This window comes from Zophobas morio, unplaced genomic scaffold, assembly GCF_036711695.1.
Source record: "Zophobas morio isolate AGI-343-1 ecotype UQ-CSIRO unplaced genomic scaffold, CSIRO_AGI_Zmor_V1 ptg000030l, whole genome shotgun sequence".
Classification (NCBI taxonomy): domain Eukaryota; kingdom Metazoa; phylum Arthropoda; class Insecta; order Coleoptera; family Tenebrionidae; genus Zophobas; species Zophobas morio.
The window spans coordinates 11,022,765-11,047,202 of NW_026972135.1; the positions used below are offsets into that span (position 1 = coordinate 11,022,765).

General features: G+C 35.6%; 1 protein-coding gene and 2 long non-coding RNA genes across 5 annotated transcripts in view; 1 reads left to right on the top strand and 2 right to left on the bottom strand.

Annotated features, from left to right (window-relative positions):
- The window catches only part of LOC135137932 (uncharacterized), a 138,240-nt gene that overhangs the window by 101,290 nt on the left and 12,512 nt on the right, over nucleotides 1-24,438 (bottom strand). The window lies entirely within an intron of this gene.
- On the bottom strand, nucleotides 15,170-16,097 carry LOC135138070 (uncharacterized). The gene is made up of 3 exons (XR_010281972.1): nucleotides 16,032-16,097; nucleotides 15,843-15,976; nucleotides 15,170-15,785 (listed from the first exon to the last, which is right to left on the bottom strand). It is a non-coding gene; the product is annotated as an uncharacterized LOC135138070 (long non-coding RNA).
- LOC135137831 (putative nuclease HARBI1) lies at nucleotides 17,271-20,239 on the top strand. Its single transcript, XM_064067582.1, has 8 exons — nucleotides 17,271-17,321; nucleotides 17,378-17,607; nucleotides 17,664-17,860; nucleotides 17,917-18,064; nucleotides 18,908-19,052; nucleotides 19,107-19,470; nucleotides 19,767-19,951; nucleotides 20,010-20,239. Exons 2-8 carry the CDS (start codon nucleotides 17,506-17,508, stop codon nucleotides 20,237-20,239), a joined length of 1,371 nt encoding a protein of 456 aa, XP_063923652.1. The 5' UTR covers nucleotides 17,271-17,321; nucleotides 17,378-17,505.

Genomic DNA, 24,438 nt, shown 5'->3' on the forward strand with positions numbered 1-24,438 from the left:
TAAATATGCCGGGCCGAGACACTACAATTTCTCTAAAAAATTATAGTCTTGGCCGCAACAGGAATTTCAGATAAAGTTTATCGAAGCATTGTGAAGGAGGGTGAAAAAGCTGAAACCACCGAGGGCTACATTTTCGTCATCTTAGAAAGAGGTAAAGTTCCTACCAAAAAATTAGGGCTGTTAGAGGTAGAAATTGGAGAAATAAGGAAAATTATTTATAATTTTTACCTTACTGGAAAAAGAAGTCCTTTAAAATTTAAGTAATGATATTTAGCAGTGGAGTAATACGTAGAAAACGGAAATTTAAGGTTCATGCATACAAAACCTCATTTGGATTAATTTATTGTATATGAGACTCGCTAGCTACAAATTTTTTCCACATTGGAGTTTTAATGGAAAGAATACCAAAGACATTTGTAAATAAATACCCTAATATAATTGGTAGTATAGTTGGTAGTATAGTTTAACATAGAAACTCCATCATCACTCCTTTGGCAGTCACATTAGATGTTGACAATGTAATGCACTCATTGGTTCCGGCAATGCAACACACAGACATGTATGATCGTTTTGCTCAATACTTAACGTGTGAGTTCAGAGATATGAGCAATTAAGATGCAGAACAGTTGAATTAGATTACAATTAATTTTGCTAGTTTTCAATATCACAGGTACTCAATGAGTGTTAATAATGAAGTTCGTCCAAATTTTAACAAATTCAACTTTTTAGATAATTCGGGTAAAGATGGAATTTTGTCTAAATTGGACTTTCAAAGAAGGAACTTACTCCCACAAAACGTGCTATGTACAGAACACTGCATAATATCAAATCTAAGTTGAGTAAACTTTTGGAAAAGGAGAAGGAAAAAGTAAAAATCTTGGAAAACTTATACAAGGCTGGAAAATTTGAATCAATTAATAATAATTCTTTAAATTTTGTCACAAAGGAATTCATTAATTCCCAATTAAGAATTGCCGTCAGCAAACCAAGTGCGCGTAGGTGGACTGATCAAGATAAAGCTTTTGCTTTGTCCTTGCATATATTTTCAGTTACCCTTTTCTAGAACTGAACAAGGCGGATCGATATTGTACGTTAATTTTTGATGAAATGTCTCATACACAAAAATTACATTATGAATATTGTCAGCAAATTGAGAAGTTAAATAGAGGCGAATCAAATTGTTCCTTGTGGAAGATGAGATTTGGACGCATTACTGCTTCACAAATTTATGAAAGCCGTCATACTCTGGAAGGAGTACTTACTGAGGTATAAGTACTGTAATTGTATTTTTTATGTATATATATTTACTGCATTTTTGTAGACTATCATGGGGGCAGTCAAGTTTAATGGAACAGAAGCCACAATTCGATGTCAAAATTTAGAAAACATGTTACAGGTTGCAAAAAAACGCAATATTAAAATTAATCCATCAGGTATTATCTTAAAATCTGAATACCCCATGTTTGAGGCTTCACCCGATGACATTAGTAGGGACAATGTCATAGAAGTTAAATGCCCCACAAAAGGAAAAACTGGCAAATTATGTGAAAAATAATGTAGTGAGCCGCAGATATTACTCCCAAATCCAAATTCAAATGTTGTTGCAGATGCTATGGACACTTCTATTTCAACAGGCCAATTAACATCTATTACTGTAAATCGCATCGTTGTACCATCTTGGAAAATTAAGAAAAGTACCCCCTACTGTTTCCAAGGACTCATTCAAAGTATTATGTTTATGGAGATATATCCTATACTGTTAACATCCAAATTAAATAAGCTTCCACTTTGATTTTGATCTGACGATGACAATGGGAAAATTTGAGTCGGTTTATCTATACCGTTTCAATGCAGTACAGACCTATAAGTCTGTCTTCGTTTCTATATCTCTCTCGTGTTTTCATACTGGGCGTACATAAACCTATCCTTATGTCACATTTCATTTCAAGGCTCTGCGGTCGCAAAATTTCTGTCAACTTGCAACACATTTGACAATTGACTGAAAACAACTGCCGGACGCCATCCGCCATTACACATACCCCTATTTCTGACGTATGGGTGACGCGACCGCGGCACATGAGCAATAAACCAGCAGCGCGTCTTTAAATTTCGAAAATTGACACTCCAAGTATGTCAGTGCGAATACCAACAAAGAGTACAGAAAATTATTTGAAGACACGCCATGACGAGACACCAAGTACAATTTATGTATTATCATCTCTGATGAGATATCCACTCAGCCTCACCTCCACTACTTTGCCATATGATTATAACTCTTTCCTAGCAAGTTTTTAATCAAGAGAATTATCTTGATCAATTAAGACAATATGGAGTACAAGATAGAAATGCTTCTTACAAAGCATTCGTACCATTTTATAAATCACTGATGATGAAGAATTTTTACTCCTATCATTCTCGTGGATCTAATTATTAGCAAGATGACGACATTTGTAATCTCAATTAGAGTTTCCTAGTCTTCAAATAAATCGGAAGTGTATCAAAGATCAGTCGAAGCGTGGAAGCAGCCACCAGTCCTGATACTGTGTTTAAGAATAATCATTATGACCAAAATGTTATAGGTTATATCGGCGGATTTCTAGTCAAAAACATGCCAAAACCGCTTGACTGTGAAATCTGTCGATTAAACTTGATACATGACGGCGTCCCAGACATTCAGCATCATGGTTTTGTGGAGAAAAAACAGTATAATGGTAAAAAAAAGACGGTGACAATACGCGAATGTCGGAGTGATTACAATTCTTATTAAGATCGTCATCACTCGTCATTGTGGTTCCGTCTGCAATCATAACATCCTTCTCTTTCTAAAAGGATAATAAGCCACCTGCGAATTACAGTTTATTTTGATTTTCGGGAGTGCTTGCATGCATTCCGAAGAACTAAAAGCTAAACTTTTTCATCGATTTATAAGAATGTTTGTCTTCAAATACATGAAAAAACTCAGCAATGTAGTATTTGGTAAAGAAGCGCCAAACAAATCAATTTCATTGGAAACAGAAAATGCAACAATTATATTTACGTTTTAAAAAAAAGAAAGTAAAACCAATAAGGAAAATCAGTTTTGTGATTTCATTTCAAAAATTTTGTTATCAATTTTACAGTAGGTCTTATTATTTGTTTCTTTATCAGTTCTCAAAGCGATTAATTTATACAGACGTAGTAGACACATGACGTCACATATCATTTTTCAGCATCGGTGTGCAACCTCTTCGAAAATATGAAGTCGTAATGCCCTGTTTGTCAAAGATGAATTTGGAGAACTCGCCAAAAAATTACGCGAGTATATTCCTTTGGTGAGAAATGTGGGCTGTGACATGTTTTTGTGTGATATAGCAAACTACAGCGTTTTTGTGTGCAAAAACAAAGTGTTAAATTTTAAACCGGTGAATGAAGAAGTATATGAACCATTGCATCTGAGTGTGGCATTATTCGTTCTTAAGTTTAAGCGAATTTTTACGATAGTTCTTTGAACTTTCCATTCAACGACGCATTTATTGAAAGTATGCTATTTGAAATTATGGGTGATGGCGATCGAGATGATAGGACTGCGTTACATATCATCAATAGCTTTCAAAACAATCAAATTTTGTACGAATTATACTTAAAAATGCCGGGCCGAGACACCACAATTCCTCCAAAAAATTATAGTCTTGGCCGCAACAGGAATTTCACAATAAATGGAGATCGTAGTATCAAACAGGGATTTCATAAAAATTAAGACAATCGTCGCTGCCACTCCTCTCTTACAAAAAAAAGTAAAATAAATGTGGATGACCATCTCAATAACCAAACCTAAATAAAGTTGGCTAAGGTGGTCTCAAGGCTGAGGGGGACGGATGCATAAATAATGTGGATATTCAAAACAAGAATAATTTGGATAATAAATTTCGCTCATTTATAGAGCGTGCATCTCGCAGTATTAATACAGTTCAGTCACATCTGTTGCTAGCCATGCAGGCTATGTAGACAATGTAGACAATTTCACTCGAAAAAAGCAATGCCAATTTCACCACCAGAATCAAATCCTGTCGTCGACGAGGGCAACGACGATGATGATGATGACGGTGTAGAAAATATATCCATATCGACATCATCAAATATTTGCAGGAGCAAAGCATTTAAACATTTTTGACTTTAATGTTCTATTATAACGTTCAACAACGGCTGTCTTTACATCGCGATTTTTCGCAACGTCAAAGTTGTCAAACTTGTACCACTGTCATCAATGTTTAATATCCCTCCTCCAGACACCCCTCTGTTTTAACGTTCCATCATCGAGCCGTAGCCTGTATTTATCTGTGTGAGCGAGAAAGCCCATAGTGAGTGTTAAAGAATGTAATTTATTCTTTTTTTCTTATGAGTTTTTCTTTTCCTAGATCAGTGCATTATTCTTGATAAGAAGCAAATGCCATTCGAGGTACGATTTAAGAAGAAAATTTCTTTGCAGATCTTATACAAAAAACTCTAGGTCTACTATGTGGATAGGACATATCCACACAATGACCAAGGTGGTTTGCTCCAGATGTAACGCCCGCAAAGTAGACAGTAGAGTACTTGTTTGTGAAAATGCCCCTTTGGGGTACGAAATTCCTGTACTGTTGCGGAATACGTAAACGGTATTTAAAAAAAAACATTTACGTTTGTTTCAGAAAGCATTTCAAGAACTACTTGACTACATCACCCGCGGGTTTCAACCCAGCAACATGATCGGAGTGGTCATTGAAAATGAGGAATTTCCGGAAAAGCCTATAGGAATTTCTTTTCGAAGACTCTCGCAGTTGAACGCGGACGTAGTGATGGGCTTTATTAGCGCGATTGTCCAAAGCAACGCGAGCTTTTTCGTTAACGATTACTATCCGCATATATTATGTTATTGATATGCTTGTAGGTAGAGGGTTTTCTGCACTAGATGGTAAGTGCGTAAATTTTAAAGAGTTTTGTGTTGCCAAAAACAGAATTTTTGGTATAGAGTAACGCATGGTGGTGGACACGCTGAAATACAACAGTTTCAAGACTATTTCAAAGACGCTTATATAATAAGTTGTCTACAATAAACGTGACGGAACATCGGTTTATTTTAGAGGTGATAATAATATCAATAAGTCACGAATTAATCTTTTGTTGGAAGACGAACACGATAACTTAATTTTAAGTTTAACTGGGGTATTCTCTACGCGATTTTTCTGAGAGTATTGCCTTACAAAGTATTCACAAGAAGAACGTCATAAAAATTGTCCATTTAAATCTCCATGCTGTTTAACGTCTACTCCATGTAACGATGATCCAATTTTACTAACGTCTAAAATGTGCAACAGAGTTTTAAAGGTGAAAATTATTTAAATAAACACAAGAACGCCAAGACCTGCGATCGTATAAAGCGTTGTAGTACCTGTCATGCGGAAATTACACCTCAAAACAAGAAAAAGATTAGTCATACGTGTGGAAAAAATTCTGCAACACTTGTAAAGAGGAAAAAGACATTAGACATGACTGGTAGATGCACCCGTGCAAAGTTTCACCGAACAACTATGAATCACAATTTGTTAAAAATAATAATTTTCTTTTTATATTCTACGATTTTGAAACGAGACAGGAGAAAAAAAATTGGAGACAAATAAATTGTTTTTCGATCCATTGCCCACTCTCGATACTGGTTTGTGTTGAAATCCAATTCTGTTTTAACGCACCCACAACTTCGCGGATGTAAAAATGCCATTGCTCGTAATATTAAAAATTAGATCTTTGTTCGAAAACAATAGAAAAAAGTAAAAACAGGTAGTGACTTGTATAAGAATGATAGGCTTGTGTTGTGCGGTTGTAACAACTTAACGACTTATTTTATTTCATTTCATTTCAATGTACCGCGCCATTTCCATTTGGAAACATGGTCCAAAAACGTATAAACTTCTGCTAATAATGCCCTAAGCCCTAAGTACAATTTATGTGTTCTCATCTCTGATGAGATGTCCATTCAGCCTCACTCCACTATTTTGCCTTACAGTTATGACTTGATTATAACTCTTTCATAGTAAGAGTTTTTAATCAAGATCCGTTAGAGAATTTTTTTGGTCATTTAAGACAATAGGGAGTACGAAATGGAAATCCTTGGAAAGCATTCATACCATTTTATAAATCACTGATACTAAAGAATTTTTGCTGTTAACAATCTCGTGGATCTAAGTGTGAGCAAGATGATGACATGTCAATTAGCGAGTTTCCTGGTCTTAAAATAAATTGGAAATGTATCGAAGATCAACGGAAGCGTCGATGCCGCCACCAGTTCCAGATACTGTCAAATTCGCATCACTACGTGGCCATCATTGGCATTACCATTTTAACATTTAAACATTATGTAAATTTTATGTTTCGCTGAACCTATGCCAATGATTTTAACTAGACTTTACGCGTAAGTAGAAAAAATTCCGCGCTAGAAAAAAATTACTAACGGAGCAAACAATTGCCACATATGCCAATGACGAAATAAATGGCAAATGGAAGAATAAGATTCGTATGACGTAAGATACGTCGGTAAAATGAAAATATGAGTGGCATCGACCGTCAAGATCAATATAGGTATATCAATATACCCCTGCCAACGCAAAACATTACGTTGGTATAAAAAATGCTTGCTTTTGGATTCTTATTTCTTGGGAGAAAGTTTGAGTTCTATAAGCAGAATTTCAAGAGATTTTAAGAATGTGGCGCTAAAAAGTCCAAAAAAAAAAATAAAACACGTCAGAAGCCAATTTGTGAATTGAACGACTCACAAAAGAGCGAAATCCGTAATGCAATATACGATATGATTGCTCAAAGTAAGTTTAATTAGAAAGTAGAAGTGCATATACAAATCAGTATATAATTATTTTAAGTTGTGATGAGTAATGATTTTTTTTTTCAGAAAGTAATTCAAGAACCAATGAATTATACGTGTCGCGAGTTTGACCAGCACGACATTGTGTACATAACAATGAAGAATGAAAATTTTCCCGAAAAACCTCTGGGGATTTCGTTTCGAAAATTTTCCGAAATAAGCGCAGAGGTGATTTTGGATGTAATAGCTATAGTTCTTCAAAGCAAGGCTGCTTTTTTCACTAGCGATCTATTGTCCATACAAAGGGACCGCGTTAACACGTTGACTGCCGTAATAGTCACACAAATTTCGATCCTGCTGGCCGAAAGTTTTCTATGTTAAAATACGCCAGCAATATATCCCTTGACTTGAAATAAAAGTATATTTTCATAAAAAAAACAATTTTTCTTTTGTTTTGAGGTGAGAAGCATTATATGATTCACGCGGCCCATATAGTTCATATTTGCACTAATGGCCATGTGAATCATAAGCCGATGCACATGAAAACTTGTTTATTCTTGCAGAAATGCAACGCTCTGCAGTAATCTTGTTCATTCTTGTGCGTCCAACGGTAGTGTTGGTTTATTCGGTTTGCGTCCCCTGCATAGTTTTTACTATATCTCAATTGTTGGTGTTGTACAAAATGAATTACGAAAAAGAACAAGAGGAACTGAATCGCCTTTGGCAGGAATGTCTCTCAGACGAAGACGATAATGAACCGTTTGAAGATTCAGGTGATGAATTTGTCCCAGAAAGCTCTGATGATTCTTCTAATGATGAACCAATTTCCAAAAAATTAAAGTTTGTAAAGGAGCCAATTCCTTCTACATCCAGGGATACACCCGACAGTGTTTTGGACACAATAAACGATGTGATTGAAAGGTGTATGGAAGAAGGTAGTGACGAAGATAATGCAAATGAACACTGTGACAATACTAACGAACTAACGTGGGAGGATGTGAGCGGACGAAATTTGAAATTGTTTCCTTTCACAGAAATAAATGTTGGAGTCAAAGAAGAAATACATGCTGAATATTACGACAAAGGTCCCTACGAGTTTTTCAAGCTGTTTCTAACTGACGAACTGATAAGCATGATGGTGATAGAGACCAACAGGTATGCGACTCAGTGCAAAGCCTCTGCAACATTGCCCAAAGCCCGCATTCGTGAATGGCATGATACAAATTGTGAGGAAATGGAAAGTTTTATTGGAACTCTCGTTTGGATGGGTTTGTGTCCATTTTCTTCAATCGAGGCGTATTGGTCCAAATGTGTCGTTTACACCAACAAAATAAAAGACATCATGTCTCGAAATCGTTTCCAGCTGCTTCTCAAGTCGTGGCATTTCCACAACAACGAAATACTGACGGAAGATAGATTGCAGAAAATGACTCCTCTGACAAATCTGCTGATCAAAAATTTTCAAAACGTTGTTATTCCGAAAGAGCATGTATGTATAGACGAAACTTTAGTGCCATTTCGGGGGCGTTTGAGTTTTCGCCAATATATAAGCAACAAAAGACATAAATTTGGCATCAAGCTTTATAAACTGTGTCTTGAAAAAGGATACACATATAATTTGCAAGTATATTGTGGAAAGGATAAAGTACCCAATCAGTCTTCTTCAGAAAAAGTCGTTCTTTCTTTGTCTGACAATCTGTTAGATAAGGGGCGTACAATTTACACCGATAATTATTACACCAGCATTTCCTTAGCGCATCAGTTGTTGAAGAGAAACACACATTTAGTTGGAACGCTGAGAACCAATAGGAAATTTAATCCCAAACATATAACGGAAAAGAAATTACAAAAAGGTGACACAATTGCCGCCGAAAGTAACACAGGTATAGTGATTCAAAAATGGAAAGACAAGCGAGATGTTTGTACTCTGAGCACAAAACATACCGCTGAAATGAAAACAGTCAGCCACTTCGGTAAAGACAGTCAAAAACCAATAGTTGTAACTGTTTACAACAAGCACAAATCTTACATAGACTTGTCAGATCAAATGAAGTCTTACACCACTTCGCTACGAAGGGGTGTAAAATGGTATCGCAAACTTGCTGTTGAACTGATTGTGGGTGCTGCGGTGGTAAATGCTCACATTCTACATCAAGAGGTAGCTAATGAAAAAATGTCGATCACGAAATTCAAAGAAGAACTTGCTCTGAAACTAACTAAAATAGACATTCGTCATGACACAACGCACCATCAACAAGCCGAGCATGTGTTAGAAGATGTAGGAACCAAGAGTCGCCGTAGGTGTGTTGTGTGTTATGAAAAACTTTCAAAAACTGACAGAAAACTTGCCCAGTCAAAAACTCCTCAATCGAGATATCGCTGTATAACATGTAGTAAAAATTACTGTTTGAATTGTTTCTTTGAAGTTCATAAATGTACAAAATAACTGTTTATATTTTGTTGATTTATATGTTTACATATTTTGAGATACACATATTTTCCTATCGTTCACAAAAAATGTTATGTTTCAATACAAATAATATTTTATTTTACATTATGTTTTTGTTTATATTTTATTGAATGCTGTGTTTGAATAAATATATATTATATTCCATCGATAGCTTCATTGTCTTTTCGAAAATTGTCAACAAGAAATTTGAGGCTCTGAGAATCAACCTATGATTCACACAGGCGCAGGCCAATTATGGTTTCTATTAGTTACAGCCGTACATTTTAGGCTCCATAAGTATTACATTGATGTGAGAAGCGTTAGTTGCTTTAGCCGGCCACTACAACGTGTAGTGTCTGAGAATCATTTCTTGATACTCGCGGCTGTTATGGCCAAATCTCTATGCATCACATTACGCTTCTCACGGCAGCCAACGTGTTAACATAATATTCACAGTAAAACCGATAAATTCCATATTATTGACTTGCGGGACTTCCAATTAATCTTTGTTGTACTTAAAACGTTAAATTTTCCCTCTCATCTTCCATTGGTCGATAGTGGTTTCTGACAGCAAAGCATCATCTAGGCCGTATGAACTTATCTACGACTGTACGCAAATACGTCGCATGCGAAATTGTATTCGTCTAGCGCTCAAGAATACAGAGCGTGCGACTTTCATCTTTCGCATACGAAATCACCATGCGACGATTTTCGTATACGACTTGAAGTCGCATGAGTTCAAGAATAGGGCCCCAGGTTCGACACATGATGCCCACATATTTCAAAATTCATCTGTATATATGAGGTTTGAAAATGGCGAGATGGGCAATGGAATTTTATTAGGAGATAATGGCTATCCTTCTCGAAGGTATCTTTTAACTCCGATTCATAATCCTGAAGGACAGGCAGAAAATCTTTATAATGAATCACAAATAAGAACTAGGAATGTTGTGGAGAGAACATTTGGAATCTGGAAGCGTAGATTTCCGGTGCTAAGTGTGGGTATAAGGTGTCGACTGAATTTAGCACAGAGAATTGTGGTGGCATGTGCCATTTTACACAACATTGCCTGCCAACAAAATGAAGAAGTTTTTGAAGGGGATGATGAAGAGGATCAGGCTGTGGTATATAATGGTGTAGAAAATAACGATGGTGGTGTTGAAGAAAGGGGAACAATAATTGATTATTTTCGAAATATGTTGACTGCAGGTGGATTTATAATTTAGTACATGCATATGTATTATTTGTTTAATGCAAAATAAAAAAATGTTTTATTTTTCTAGCAACTCTAGTGTTTTTTTTTTTTTGTTTGTTTTAATCGATAATTCACATTCTAGTAACTCCATTTTTTTTAAATACAGTTTCTGTGTGTGAAGCAGTGTGATCACTTTTTTCTTGAAAATTTTATGAACAACGAAAAAAAAAATCTTTTATTACACTAGAATCCCGACATTTACAACCGGTATTTAAATCAGAAACTGGGCCATCTGGAACTTACACTGATCAGCATCAGTGAAAAGCACACAAAAAAATGGCATTAGGTTTATCCGTTGAATGAATTTTTTACAACACTGATGAAGTTAAGAAGAGGGATGATCATGAGACGTTAGCTGACATGTTCAGAATTTCTATCCCAACAGTTAATCGTATATTTCTCATTTGGATTAATTTATTGTATATGAAACTCGCTAGCTACAAAATTTTTCCACATTTTAATGGAAAGAATACCAAAGACATTTGTAAATAAATACCCTAATGTAATTGGTAGTGTAGATTGCACTGAGTTTATCATTGAAACTCCATCATCACTCCTTCGGGAGTCACATCAGATGTTGACAGTGTGATGCAGGATGTCTCCAATGCATTGCACTCATTGGTTCCGGCAGTGAAACACACAGACAACAAGTATGATCGTTTTGCTCAATACTTAACGTATGAGTTCAGAGATATGAGCAATGAAGATGCAGAAGAGTTGATGAATTAGATTACAATTAATTTTGCTAGTTTTCAATATCACAGGTACTCAATGAGTGTTAATAATGAAGTTCGTCCAAATTTTAACAAATTCAACTTTTTAGATAATTCGGGTAAAGATGGAATTTTGTCTAAATTGGACTTTCAGAGAAGGAACTTACTCCCACAAAACGTGCTATGTACAGAACACTGCATAACATCAAATCTAAGTTGTTAAACTTTTGGAAAAGGAGAAGGAAAAAGTAAAAATCTTGGAAAACTTATACAAGGCTGGAAAATTTGAATCCATTAATAATAATTCTTTAAATTTTGTCACAAAGGAATTCATTAATTCCCAATTAAGAATTGCCGTCAGCGAACCAAGTGCGCGTAGGTGGACTGATCAAGATAAAGCTTTTGCTTTGTCCTTGCATATATTTTCAGTTACCCTTTTCTAGAACTGAAAAAGGCGGATCGATACGGTGCGTTAATTTTTGATGAAATGTCTCATACACAAGAATTACATTATGAATATTGTCAGCAAATTGAGAAGTTAAATAGAGGAGAATCAAATTGTTCCTTGTGGAAAAAGATGAGATTTGGACGCATTACTGCTTCACAAATTTATGAAAGCCGTCATACTCTGGAAGGAGTACTTACTGAGGTATAAGTACTGTAATTGTATTTTTATGCATATATACTTACTGCATTTTTGTAGACTATCATGGGGGCAGTCAAATTTAATGGAACAGAAGCCACAATTCGATGTCAGAATTTAGAAAACATGTTACAGGTTGCAAAAAAACGCAATATTAAAATTAATCCATCAGGTATTATCTTAAAATCTGAATACCCCATGTTTGAGGCTTCACCCGATGACATTAGTAGGGACAATGTCATAGAAGTTAAATGCCCCACAAAAGGAAAAACTGGCAAATTATGTGAAAAATAATGTAGTGAGCCGCAGATATTACTCCCAAATCCAAATTCAAATGTTGTTGCAGATGCTATGGACACTTCTATTTCAACAGGCCAATTAACACCTATTACTGTAAATGGCGTCGTTGTACCATCTTGGAAAATTAAGAAAAGTACCCCCCACTGTTTCCAAGGACTCATTCAAAGTATTATGTTTATGGATATATATCCTATACTGTTAACATCCAAATTAAATAAGCATCCACTTTGATTTTGATATATCTTTAACTCAAAATTAGGGATTAGAAGATAACTGATTCTAAAACCGGTCAAGTTCGCACAAACGTCAAATTAGTCGAACGATGACAATCGGTTTATCTTTACCGTTTCAATGCAGTACAGACCTATAAGTCTGTCTTCGTTTCTATATCTCTCTCGTGTTTTCATACTGGCCGTACATAAACCTATCCTTGTGCCACATTTGATCTCAAGGCAGATGGCTCTGCGGTCGCAAAATTTCTGTCACTTGTAACACATTTGACAATTGAGAATTAACACTTCGCCATCCCCACTCTTTTGCTGTCAAAAACAACAGCTGATTTTTGACGCTACAGGGATACTCCGTGTAGGTTAGCATGTGTTTAATACAGCGTGGTATAACAATTGTTATATTTACGACAGTGTTCTTCAGTTTTTGATGTGTTTTTGTACGAATTTTATTTAATCGACAGTTTAGTGACAATTCTGTGACAATTTAGTGTTAATTTAGTTTAATTTACTGATAAATTAGTGACAATAGCAACCAACATGTACTTGAAATTATCAACTGTGTGCAATTACTTAAGTGCAACCCCTGCTAGTAGATGTTTTGTGGAAGGTGAAAATGTTCTGGAGGCCGAGCATTTAATTTTATGTGGCACAACGCACAGAATGAATGAGGAATGGGGCCTTAAAGCTTTCTGTCTGCAAAGTAGTCACATAAAAAAGGATCCACATGAAATAACAGGGGTCATAAAAGTTGGACAGCACGTAGAAATTGAAAATTTTGTTTGCACTTGTGCAGCAGGAGCTTCGGGAAGCTGCAAACATGTAGCTGCAACGTTGCTGTTTTGCACCAGGTTGTATTTTGATTGATATTACAAATGGCATCATGAAGTCTTTAAAATTGTGTGTTTTTTTTTCTTTTAGGAAACCAGTAAATGACTTAGAAGAACTGTCGAGTACTGATGTAGGTTGTTTGTGGAAAAACAAGAAGCCAAAACTAGAAACTAAGTATTTGCCACAACCTCTGAAAGAGACTGAATGTTGGAAACCTGTCATGGAAAGAAGACATATAACTCTTTCAAAAGAAGAGGCAGAAGAGGTTCGTACAATAGCCTCAACATCTGTGCCAATATGTGCATTTAGTTTACATAGGTAGGTTTTGTAGGTAGTGCCTAATTAAATTCACATCTACTGTGTTGTGCAGAATTGGTCGAAGGCAAGACATCGAAGAAGAGACTCTTGAAATTCCCCCATATTTAGAGAAAATTCTAAATAATTCGAAAAATTCAACATTTATGCACAGGTTAGAAATTGACTGCACTGTTAGCAATGAATGTTGCAAACAAATTATAGAATTATTTAAAGCTGACATTATTCTTAATGGACTTGTTTGCAAACAAGGTAGTCTTGAGTGGAAAGTCTTTAGAAAAAATAGAATAACAGGTAAGAAATAAATACTTTTATTTATTTATCAAAACTAATTAACATAACTTACAGGATCGACATGTCATACTGTCTACAGTTAAAAAAAAATGATTGGACAATTATGTTAAACAATTTTTTTAATAAAAAAGACGTCATGACACAAGCGATGGCCCACGGCCGAAAACATGAAGGGTCTGCACTAGTGGCATTTGCAAATCAAAATCCCACTTACAGTGTCAAAACAATGGGAATTTTGATTTGTAAAAAGTATCCCTGGTTGGCATACTCCCCTGACGGGATTGTTTTTGAAAATGAGGAACCAACCAGACTTGTGGAAATTAAGTGCCCTTTTTGGGTAAGTGGTTTAATTTTTTTCGTTATTTAAAGTTAATGGAAATTTCTTACAGGAAAAACTAAATCCATCCAAGAAGTTCTAACTGAAAATCGGTTAATGTATTTAAATGATGACCTAACATTAAAAGAGTCGCATGCTTATTATTCCCAAATACAATTGGGAATGGCCATTTTAAATTTAAAAATTTGTGATTTTATAATATTTTGTTCGAAAGATGAAAGTTATTTACAAATTATTATACCATTTAACGAAAATTTCGCAGGTATGTTAATGGATAAAATTTGTAAAAAATATTTCAGCAATATGGTACATTATGTTTGTGGAGGAAAAAAAATCCAATAAAGGTGTAGAATTTTATTTACTCTAGTAATTCCAAGTGCATTACCATTATGAGGAAATTAAAAAATATATAGTTAGGATGTAATAATATACTTAATTTTTTTGTAATCTTATTTTTTTAAAAATAAATCATCTCGCATTACAGGCTTACTTAGGTTTACGATCGCACAAATTACTATAAAAATATCATCAACAATTGAAAGTAAATGCACTGCTAACGTATTTTTCAATATCCTAAAAACTTTAATTCGTGCATTTACTCTTTCTATGTGGACTCGAGCTGCAGCAATGCTTTTACTTTCAAGAGCCTCTGCTTTATTGAATTGCTTTTTATTTCTTAAAAATGGAGGTCTTACAATTCCAATTCCACGATCTTCGCAAAACTGTTCGATTAAAAACCCTTTATCCACCATTATTTGGTCCACATATGGTTCAAGTTTTTCAATGAGATTTGATTGTTCGAAAATACTCTTGTCAGATGCTCTACCACCGTACGCGGGACTGACATAACTGATAAGACCAGCAGGAGTAACTCCTGTCATGAACTTTACTGTATTGGATTTTTTGTAATTGGAATATAATTTTATTCTACAACATAGTTTCTTTGGTGCTTGCACATGAACCTCGGTACAATCTAACACAATTCGTACTTTTTGGTACTTTTTAAAACACATAGGTATATTTTGTAACACATTCTCTTTAGGTGGTAAGTAAATAAGTTCTTTCATAATATCAGCCAAAATCTGTACAGTTTCAGAAAAAATTCGTTTTATTGATGTTACTGATATATCACCAAATAAAATCCCAAGAGCTGAATAAGTCAAGTCTAACTTTAACTTCATAAAGACCAATAAAATACGGTGTTTAATACTTAAACGATGAGAACGAACATCTTTTTTAAATTTAGAAAGTAAATGAATTAAAAGATACAGAACATTAAATGATGGAATTCCGGTTAAAATACTTAACGCCTTATTATTATTGATAATAAAATCAGCTACCGAAAACCAAGAAGTGTTCACTTGAACACTGGTATCTTTCATAGGTTTAGTATTATCCCAAAAACTACTTTCTTCAGTCTGTGTGGAACAATCTTGGAAATGTTTAGTAATCACTGGAAAAGTACAATTCTCATTGTCAGTCACTCCAAGTGGGGCTTCTTTGAGACTCAACAATGCTTCAGCTGCATCATTCCTTTTAAATGAATTTTCAGCCTCAATACCAGCCTCATTGAGTTCTTGCACAGTTATATCCTAAAAAATGTATTTATTTTCTACCGATCATTTTAAAAAATTGCCTTCTCTACATACCAATTTTCTTCTTTTGTTAAGTCGTTCTACCCTTTCTTCTGATTTTTTTTTTGACCTTTCACTATAAACACTCCTTTCTGGCAACTGTTGAGTAGGGACTGCGGTTTTCTTTAAAAATCGCCTAGTGTAACAATCTAAAATTAAAGTGAAAACCTCTGTACGCATTTTGTAAATATTTCTAGGTTATACCTTCATCAGGAGTAATGTAATCTGCACTGGTAAAGTGCCGGGAACACACATATATGTACGGTGTTACGCTTTTGCCCATTTTTAAATTCAATTCCCAAAGTTTTCGTCTATCAGTCAAAGTTACTTCACCAATTCCAGAAGTATGTCTTACTTTTTGTCCCAGAGGTGGAAATTTATGAAATGAGAGTTCAGGATTCTTTTTATTGACACTATTGCACTTATAAACGCAGCAGTTTACATTAGATTTACTGCTTTTACGGCGTGAATGCACAGATTTCAACACAACACTCATTTTTTATAGTAAATTACCACACAACTAGTACTGCGTACGTTGATTTATCCCTGTAGGATTAACGCCACATTTTCACGGCAGAGGGCGAATCGCTTAGCGCAAACAGTCAATTGACTGAAAACAACTGGCGGACGCCATCCGCCATTACACATACCCCTACTTCTGACGTATATGTGTGACGCGACCTCGGCACATGAGCAATAAACCAGCAGCGCGACTTTAAATTTCGAAAATTGACACTCCAAGTATGTCAGTCCGAATACCAACAAAGAGTACAGAAAATTATTTGGAGACACGCCATGACGAGACACCACGTACAATTTATGTGTTTATCATCTCTGATGAGATATCCACTCAGCCTCACCTCCATTACTTTGCCATATGATTATAACTCTTTCCTAGCAAGTTTTTAATCAAGAGAATTATCTTGGTCAATTAAGACAATATGGAGTACAATATAGAAATGCTTCTTACAAAGCATTCGTACCATTTTATAAATCATTGATGATGAAGAATTTTTACTCCTATCATTCTCGTGGATATAATTATGAGCAAGATGACGACATTATAATCTCAATTAGAGAGTTTCCCAGTCTTCAAATAAATCGGAAGTGTATCAAAGATCAGTGGAATCGTGGAGCCACCACCAGTCCTGGGGCCCTATTCTTGAACTCATGCGACTCACTTTCGTATACGAAAATCCTTCATTTCGTATACGATTGTCAAACTTCGCATTCTTGAACCGAAAAACGGTCAGTCGTATACGAATTTGTCGTACGAAAAGCAACGCATGGTCTTTACCGAGCGAAAATGAATTTCGTATACGAAAGTGGGTACGATTATTACCGAACTCGTACCGAAACTCAGCGAATCGCATTGCTGACAACTGAGTGATGGAGTGATTTTGAGGTTAACTCACATGTTTATGTTTACATTTTCTGTTGTGATTGTGTGAATAAAAAAAAAGTGCCTTTAGGTAATTGCCGATTTATCGAAAAGTAAGTAAAATTACAGTGTTTTCTTTTTACAATATAGAGATATGTTGTGTGAACAGAAAATGGGTGATTTAGTTCAACAAGCCGTTTTAAATGCCGAAGAAGAAATTGAAATAGCAGCACAACGACACAGACCTCCGCGTTTTCAGATCCATTTCAACTGCTTTCTGATGCAGTATTTTTAAAGATGTACCGGATGACAAAAGAATTAGCACAAAATATCATTGACTTGGTGGACCCCTACATTGTACCACAAACGAGGTGCTCTGCATTGGACACATCAGTAAAAGTAAATTATATAAGACTTTTATAAATTGTTGTATTTAGCATTTTTATATTTTACAGGTCTTAACAGCACTTAGATTTTTTGCTTCGGGCAGCTACCAGCTTGACATTGGTAAAAATGTGAATAGTGCTGTCAGTCAGGCTTCCACAAGTCGGTGCATCAATGAAGTCGTTGAGGCTCTAAATCAACCCCAAATTTTTGATGAGTGGGTTAAATTTCCCCAAAATTTTAGAGAACTTAATAATATACGAAATGAGTAGGTTTTTTATATTTTTATCTTAATTATGTGAATATCAATATAATATCTAACAGGTTTTATCAGCGATACCAGTTTCCGGGGGTCATTGGTTGTGTAGATTGCACACATGTTGCAATTGTACCTCCAAAATCAAATGACGCAGTGTATCCAGAACATACTTATGTGAACAGAAAAAATTATCACTCCATAAATGTTCAATTGGTCAGTATGATAAAAAATAAAGTAACATTAACAATATGTCTTATACGTCGCTTGCGTTGACAGTTGCGCTGATAAAGCCTGCCGAATAGCCACCTTTGACAGATAATCCAGTAGTTACTTTCGACGCCATTTTCCTTCTGAGGGCGCTAGTTATCCTTGAATGACAGTTCAAATTTGAATTTGACACATTTGTTTGTATATGTAATTTTCGTAATTTTGAACTAATAAAATACGATTAAAAATGCATTGTTGTATACCATCCTGTTCAAACAGTGATTCAAATGTTACCTACCACGAGTTTCCAACGCAGAAGCAGAGGTTTTCTGCGTGGATAAAAAGTATCACTCTTGGGGAAAATTCGAAAGGTTTGCATTCTTTAACTATTAAAAAATAAATAAAATTCTTGATATAACGTAATAATGAACGTTAATTTCATTTAAGAAAACTTTGAACCTCCTTCGGAGAGGCCAAAAGTCTGTATTCTTCATTTAAATAAAAATTATTTTTTCTACGATTCTGTGGGTAGATGCAGGCTAAAAAGCCATGCAGTTCCCCAGTTTAACAAAGGTGTAAGAGAGAGGTGTACGAAGGTGTGTAACTGACTAACCGAAACCATTTTCATCAATCAATAATAATCAATGAAAAACTTCACCAACAATCCTAAACCTACACGGAACATCATAAACCAACAATTTCTTCTGTACATTCAAATTGGTCAACTGTCAACGAAGGATAACTAGCGCCCTCAGCAAAATGTGTCCAAATTTTGCATATCGTCCAATTTCGCTATTCGGCAGGCTTTATCAGCGCAACTGTCAACGCAGGCGACGGTCTTATATATAGGTATGTGACGCTAACCTGCGCATTTTGAATGTAAATGCAAGATATCCTGGAAGCACCCATGATAGTTTTATATGGAACAATAGCAACGTGCTAGACTTCCTACAAAACTTGCATACTCGAGGTCATTCGACTTATTATGTTTTAGGTAAATATTAAGCAACATTTCATATAAATCAGGCAAACAATATTTTTTACGCAGGTGATTCAGGATATGCTCTTAGGCCATGGCTCATGACGCCAATTCAAAATGCCGTCCCAAATACCCCTGAAGGTAGATACAACGAGTCGCAGAAAAGGACACGATCTATAATCGAAAGGTGTAATGGTGTCTTGAAAATGAGGTTTAGGTGTTTGCTTAAACACAGAGTGTTGCATTACCACCCCGAAAAAGCGGGAAAAATAATCAAGGCCTGTGTAGTATTGCACAATATGTGCATTGCTAATAATGTAGAAGAACCAGAAGACAACGATGAGGTAGAAGTGGATTTTGGTATGAATGTCAATGATGAGCTAATTGCACATAACGAGCAAGTCAACCCGCAACTTGCTGCAGGGCGCACAATGCAAGCTCGAATAATAAGAAATTATTTTTGAAAATAAATGAAATATATTTATTATTTTATAACAGACTACCATTATTTCTCCTTAACCTATTAGCGATTATTTTCAGCGATTCTGCGAATTATATTATTTGCTGTTTCCAGTTATATTGATATCACTTGATAGTCAACATAATATTCACAGTAAAACCGATAAATTCCATATTATTAACTTACGGGACTTCCAATTAATCTTTGTTGTACTTAAAACGTTAAATTTTCCCTCTCATCTTCCATTGGTCGATAGTGGTTTCTGACAGCAAAGCATCATCTAGGCCGTATGAACTTATCTACGACTGTACGCAAATACGTCGCATGCGAAATTGTATTCGTCTAGCGCTCAAGAATACAGAGCGTGCGACTTTCATCTTTCGCATGCGAAATCACCATGCGACGATTTTCGTATACGACTTGAAGTCGCATGAGTTCAAGAATAGGGCCCCAGGCACTGTGCCGTTTTTACTGTGCTGATATGAATGTTGTGCTCATGTTTTAACACTCAGTCAACTTCAAGTACTGTTTGAAGTTCTCGTACAAAAGTCTCGGTAAAGTAACATGCAACATTAATCCTCAAGATCACGATTATTTTGTTCGAGACCTTGTGGATGTTTCCCAAAGGTGTGACGAATTTGGGGATTTTAGAATGCTTAGTTTAATTGCTCAATATGTTTACAGTAGTTTGACGACAGTTAAACAGAATACGATGAATCAGAAACCATTACAATATAACTGAGCCTGAGCAATCACAAACTGAGGGTATTAACAACGTGGATGGTTCTCAGTATTCTACATTCAACGACTTATTAGACATAATACCGAGTACATCCACCCTAAACAAGCCCGCCAATTCCATCCCCGGTACGTTATGCTTAGATACAACGCAAATTTCTGGTTTCAGATACCATACAAATACTCCGGGTACTTCACGTGCTACGACATCCAGAAATCCAAACGCTGTATCCCCCGATTCACCACCGGACACCGCAATTAAAAACTTGGGGCGAAATTTCTTTGCAGATTTTGTGCCAAAGACCTAGGACTGCTATGTAGATCGGACACCCAATGACTAAGGTGGTCTCGAGACTCAGAGGGACGGATGCATAAATAATGTGGATATTCAAAACTAGAATAATTTGGATAATAAATTTCGCTCATTTATAGAGCGTGAATCTCGCAGTATTAATACAGTTCAGTCACATCTGTTGCTAGCCATGCAGGCTATGTAGACAATGTAGACTATTTCACTCGAAAAAAGCAATGCCAATTTCACCACCAGAATCAAATCCTGTCGTCGACGAAGGCAACGACGATGATGATGATGATGACGGTGTAGAAAATATATCCATATCGACATCATCAAATATTTGCAGGAGCAAAGCATTTAAACATTTTTGACTTTAATGTTCCATTATAACGTTCAACAACGGCTGTCTTTACATCGCGATTTTTCGCAACGTCAAAGTTGTCAAACTTGTACCACTGCCATCAGTGCTTATCCCTCCTCCAGTCACCCCTCTGTTTTAACGTTCCAACATCGAGCCGTAGCCTGTATTTATCTGTGTGAGCGAGAAAGCCCATAGTGAGTGTTTAAGAATGTAATTTACTCTTTTTTTTCTTATGAGTTTTTCTTTTTATAGATCAGTGTTAATAATGAAGTTCGTCCCAATTTTAACAAATTCAACTTTTTAGATAATTCGGGTAAAGATGGAATTTTGTCTAAATAGGACTTTCAGAGAAGGAACTTACTCCCACAAAACGTGCGATGTACAGACCACATCATAACATCAAATTTAAGTTGTTAAAGTTGAGTAAACTTTTGGAAAAGGAGAAGGAAAAAGTAAAAATCTTGGAAAACTTATACAAGGCCGGAAAATTTGAATTCATTAATAATAATTCTTTAAATTTTGTCACAAAGGAATTCATTAATTCCCAATTAAGAAATGCCGTCAGCAAACCAAGTGCGCTTAGGTGGACCGATCAAGATAAAGCTTTTCCTTTGTCCTTGGATAAAAGAAGTCCACGATTGTATAAGTATTTAGAAGCACATTTTCAATTACCCTTTTCTAGAACTGAAAAATGCGGATCGATATTGTACGTTAGTTTTTGATGAAATGTCTCATACACAAGAATTGCATTATGAATATTGTCAGCAAATTGAGAAGTTAAATAGAGGCGAATCAAATTGTTCCTTGTGGAAGAAGATGAGATTTGGACGCATTACTGCTTCACAAATTTATGAAAGCCGTCATACTCTGGAAGGAGTACTTACTGAGGTATAAGTACTGTAATTGTATTTTTTATGCATATATATTTACTGCATTTTTGTAGACTATCATGGGGGCAGTCAAATTTAATGGAACAGAAGCCACAATTCGATGTCAAAATTTAGAAAACATGTTACAGGTTGCAAAAAACGCAATATTAAAATTAATCCATCAGGTATTATCTTAAAATCTGAATACCCCATGTTTGAGGCTTCACCCGATGACATTAGTAGGGACAATGTCAATGCCCCACAAAAGGAAAAACTGGCAAATTATGTGAAAAATAATGTAGTGAGCCGCAGATGTTACTCCCACATCCAAATTCAAATGTTGTTGCAGATGCTATGGACACTTCCATTTCAACGGGCCAATTAACATCTATTACTGTAAATCGCGTCGTTGTACCATCTTGGAAAATTAAGAAAAGTACCCCCTACTGATTCCAAGGACTCATTCAAAGTATTATGTTTATGGATATATATCCTATACTATTAACATCCAAATTAAATAAGCATCCACTTTGATTTTGATATATCTTTAACTCAAAATTAGGGATTAGAAGATAACTGATTCTAAAACCGGTCAAGTTCGCACAAACGTCAAATTAGTTGAACGATGACAATCGGTTCATCTTTACCGTTTCAATGCAGTACAGACCTATAAGTCTGTCTTCGTTTCTATATCTCTCTCGTGTTTTCATACTGGGCGTACATAAACCTATCCTTATGCCACATTTGATCTCAAGGCAGATGGCTCTGCGGTCGCAAAATTTCTGTCAACTTGTAACACATTTGACAATTGACTGAAAACAACTGGCGGACGCCATCCGCCATTACACATAACCCTACTTCTGACGTATATGTGTGACGCGACCTCGGCACATGAGCAATAAACCAGCAGCGCGACTTTAAATTTCGAAAAAAGACACTCCAAGTATGTCAGTGCGAATACCAAGAAAGAGTACAGAAAATTATTTGAAGGCACGCCATGACGAGACACCAAGTACAATTTATGTATTATCATCTCTGATGAGATATCCACTCAGCCTAGCTCCACTACTTTGCCATATGATTATAACTCTTTCCTAGTAAGGTTTTAATCAAGAGAATTATCTTGATCAATTAAGACAATATGGAGTACAAGATAGAAATGCTTCTTACAAAGCATTCGTACCATTTTATAAATCATTGATGATGAAGAATTTTTACTCCTATCATTCTCGTGGATCTAATTATGAGCAAGATGACATTTGTAATCTCAATTAAAGAGTTTCCTAGTCTTCAAATAAATCGGAAGTGTATCAAAGATCAGTCGAAGCGTGTAAGCCGCCACCAGTCCTGATACTGTGTTTAAGAATAATCATTATGACCAAAATGTTATAGGTTATATCGGCGAATTTCTAGTCAAACACATGCCAAAACCACTTGACTGTGAAATCTGTCGATTAAACTTGATACATGACGGCGTCCCAGACATTCAGCATCATGGTTTTGCGGAGAAGAAACAGTATAATGGTAAAAAAAGACGGTGACAATACGCGAATGTCGGAGTGATTAGAATTCTTATTAAAATCGTCATCACTCGTCATTGTGGTTCCGTCTGCAATCATAACATCCTTCTCTTTCTAAAAGGATAATAAGCCACCTGCGAATTACAGTTGATTTTGATTTTCGGGAGAGCTTGCATGCATTCCGAAGAACTAAAAGCTAAACTTTTTCATCGATTTATAAGAATGTTTATCTTCAAATACATGAAAAAACTCAGCAATGTAGTATATGGTAAAGAAGCGCCCAACAAATCAATCTCATTGGAAACAGAAAACGCAACAATTATATTTACGTTTTAAAAAAAGAAAGTAAAACCAATAAGGAAAATCAGTTTTGCGATTTCATTTCAAAAATTTTGTTATCAATTTTAAAGTAGGTCTTATTATTTATTTCTTTATCAGTTCTCAAATCGATTAATTTATACAGACGTAGTAGACACATGACGTCACATATCATTTTTCAGCATCGGTGTGCAACCTCTTCGAAAATATGAAGTCGTGAGGCGCTGTTTACCAAAGATGAATTTGGAGAACTCGCCAAAAAATTACGCGAATATATTCCTTTGGTGAGAAATGTGGGCTGTGACATGTTTTTGTGTGATATAGCAAACTACAGCGTTTTTGTGTGCAAAAACAAAGTGTTAAATTTTAAACCGGTGAATGAAGAAGTATATGAACCATTGCATCTGAGTGTGGCATTATTCGTTCTTAAGTTTAAGCAAATTTTTACGATAGTTCTTTGAACTTTCCATTCAACGACGCATTTATTGAAAGTATGCTATTTGAAATTATGGGTGATGGCGATCGAGATGATAGGACTGCGTTACATATCATCAATAGCTTTCAAAACAATCAAATTTTGTACGAATTATACTTAAAAATGCCGGGCCGAGACATCAAAATTCCTCCAAAAAATTATAGTCTTGGCCGCAACAGGAATTTCACAATAAATGGAGATCGTAGTATCAAACAGGGATTTCATAAAAATTAAGACAATCGTCACTGCCACTCCTCTCTTACAAAAAAAAAGTAAAATAAATGTGGATGACCATCTCAATAACCAAACCTAAATAAAGTTGGCTAAGGTGGTCTCAAGGCTGAGGGGGACGGATGCATAAATAA

Coding starts and splice junctions, on each gene's coding strand:
- LOC135137831 (XM_064067582.1), top strand. CDS start 17,506: ATGTACCGGATGACAAAAGAATTAGCACAAAATATCATTGACTTGGTG. Junction 18,065..18,907: donor ACTCCATAAATGTTCAATTG/GTCAGTATGATA, acceptor TCTTATATATAG/GTATGTGACGCTAACCTGCG. Junction 19,471..19,766: donor CTTGCTGCAGGGCGCACAAT/GCAAGCTCGAAT, acceptor GGTTTCTGACAG/CAAAGCATCATCTAGGCCGT.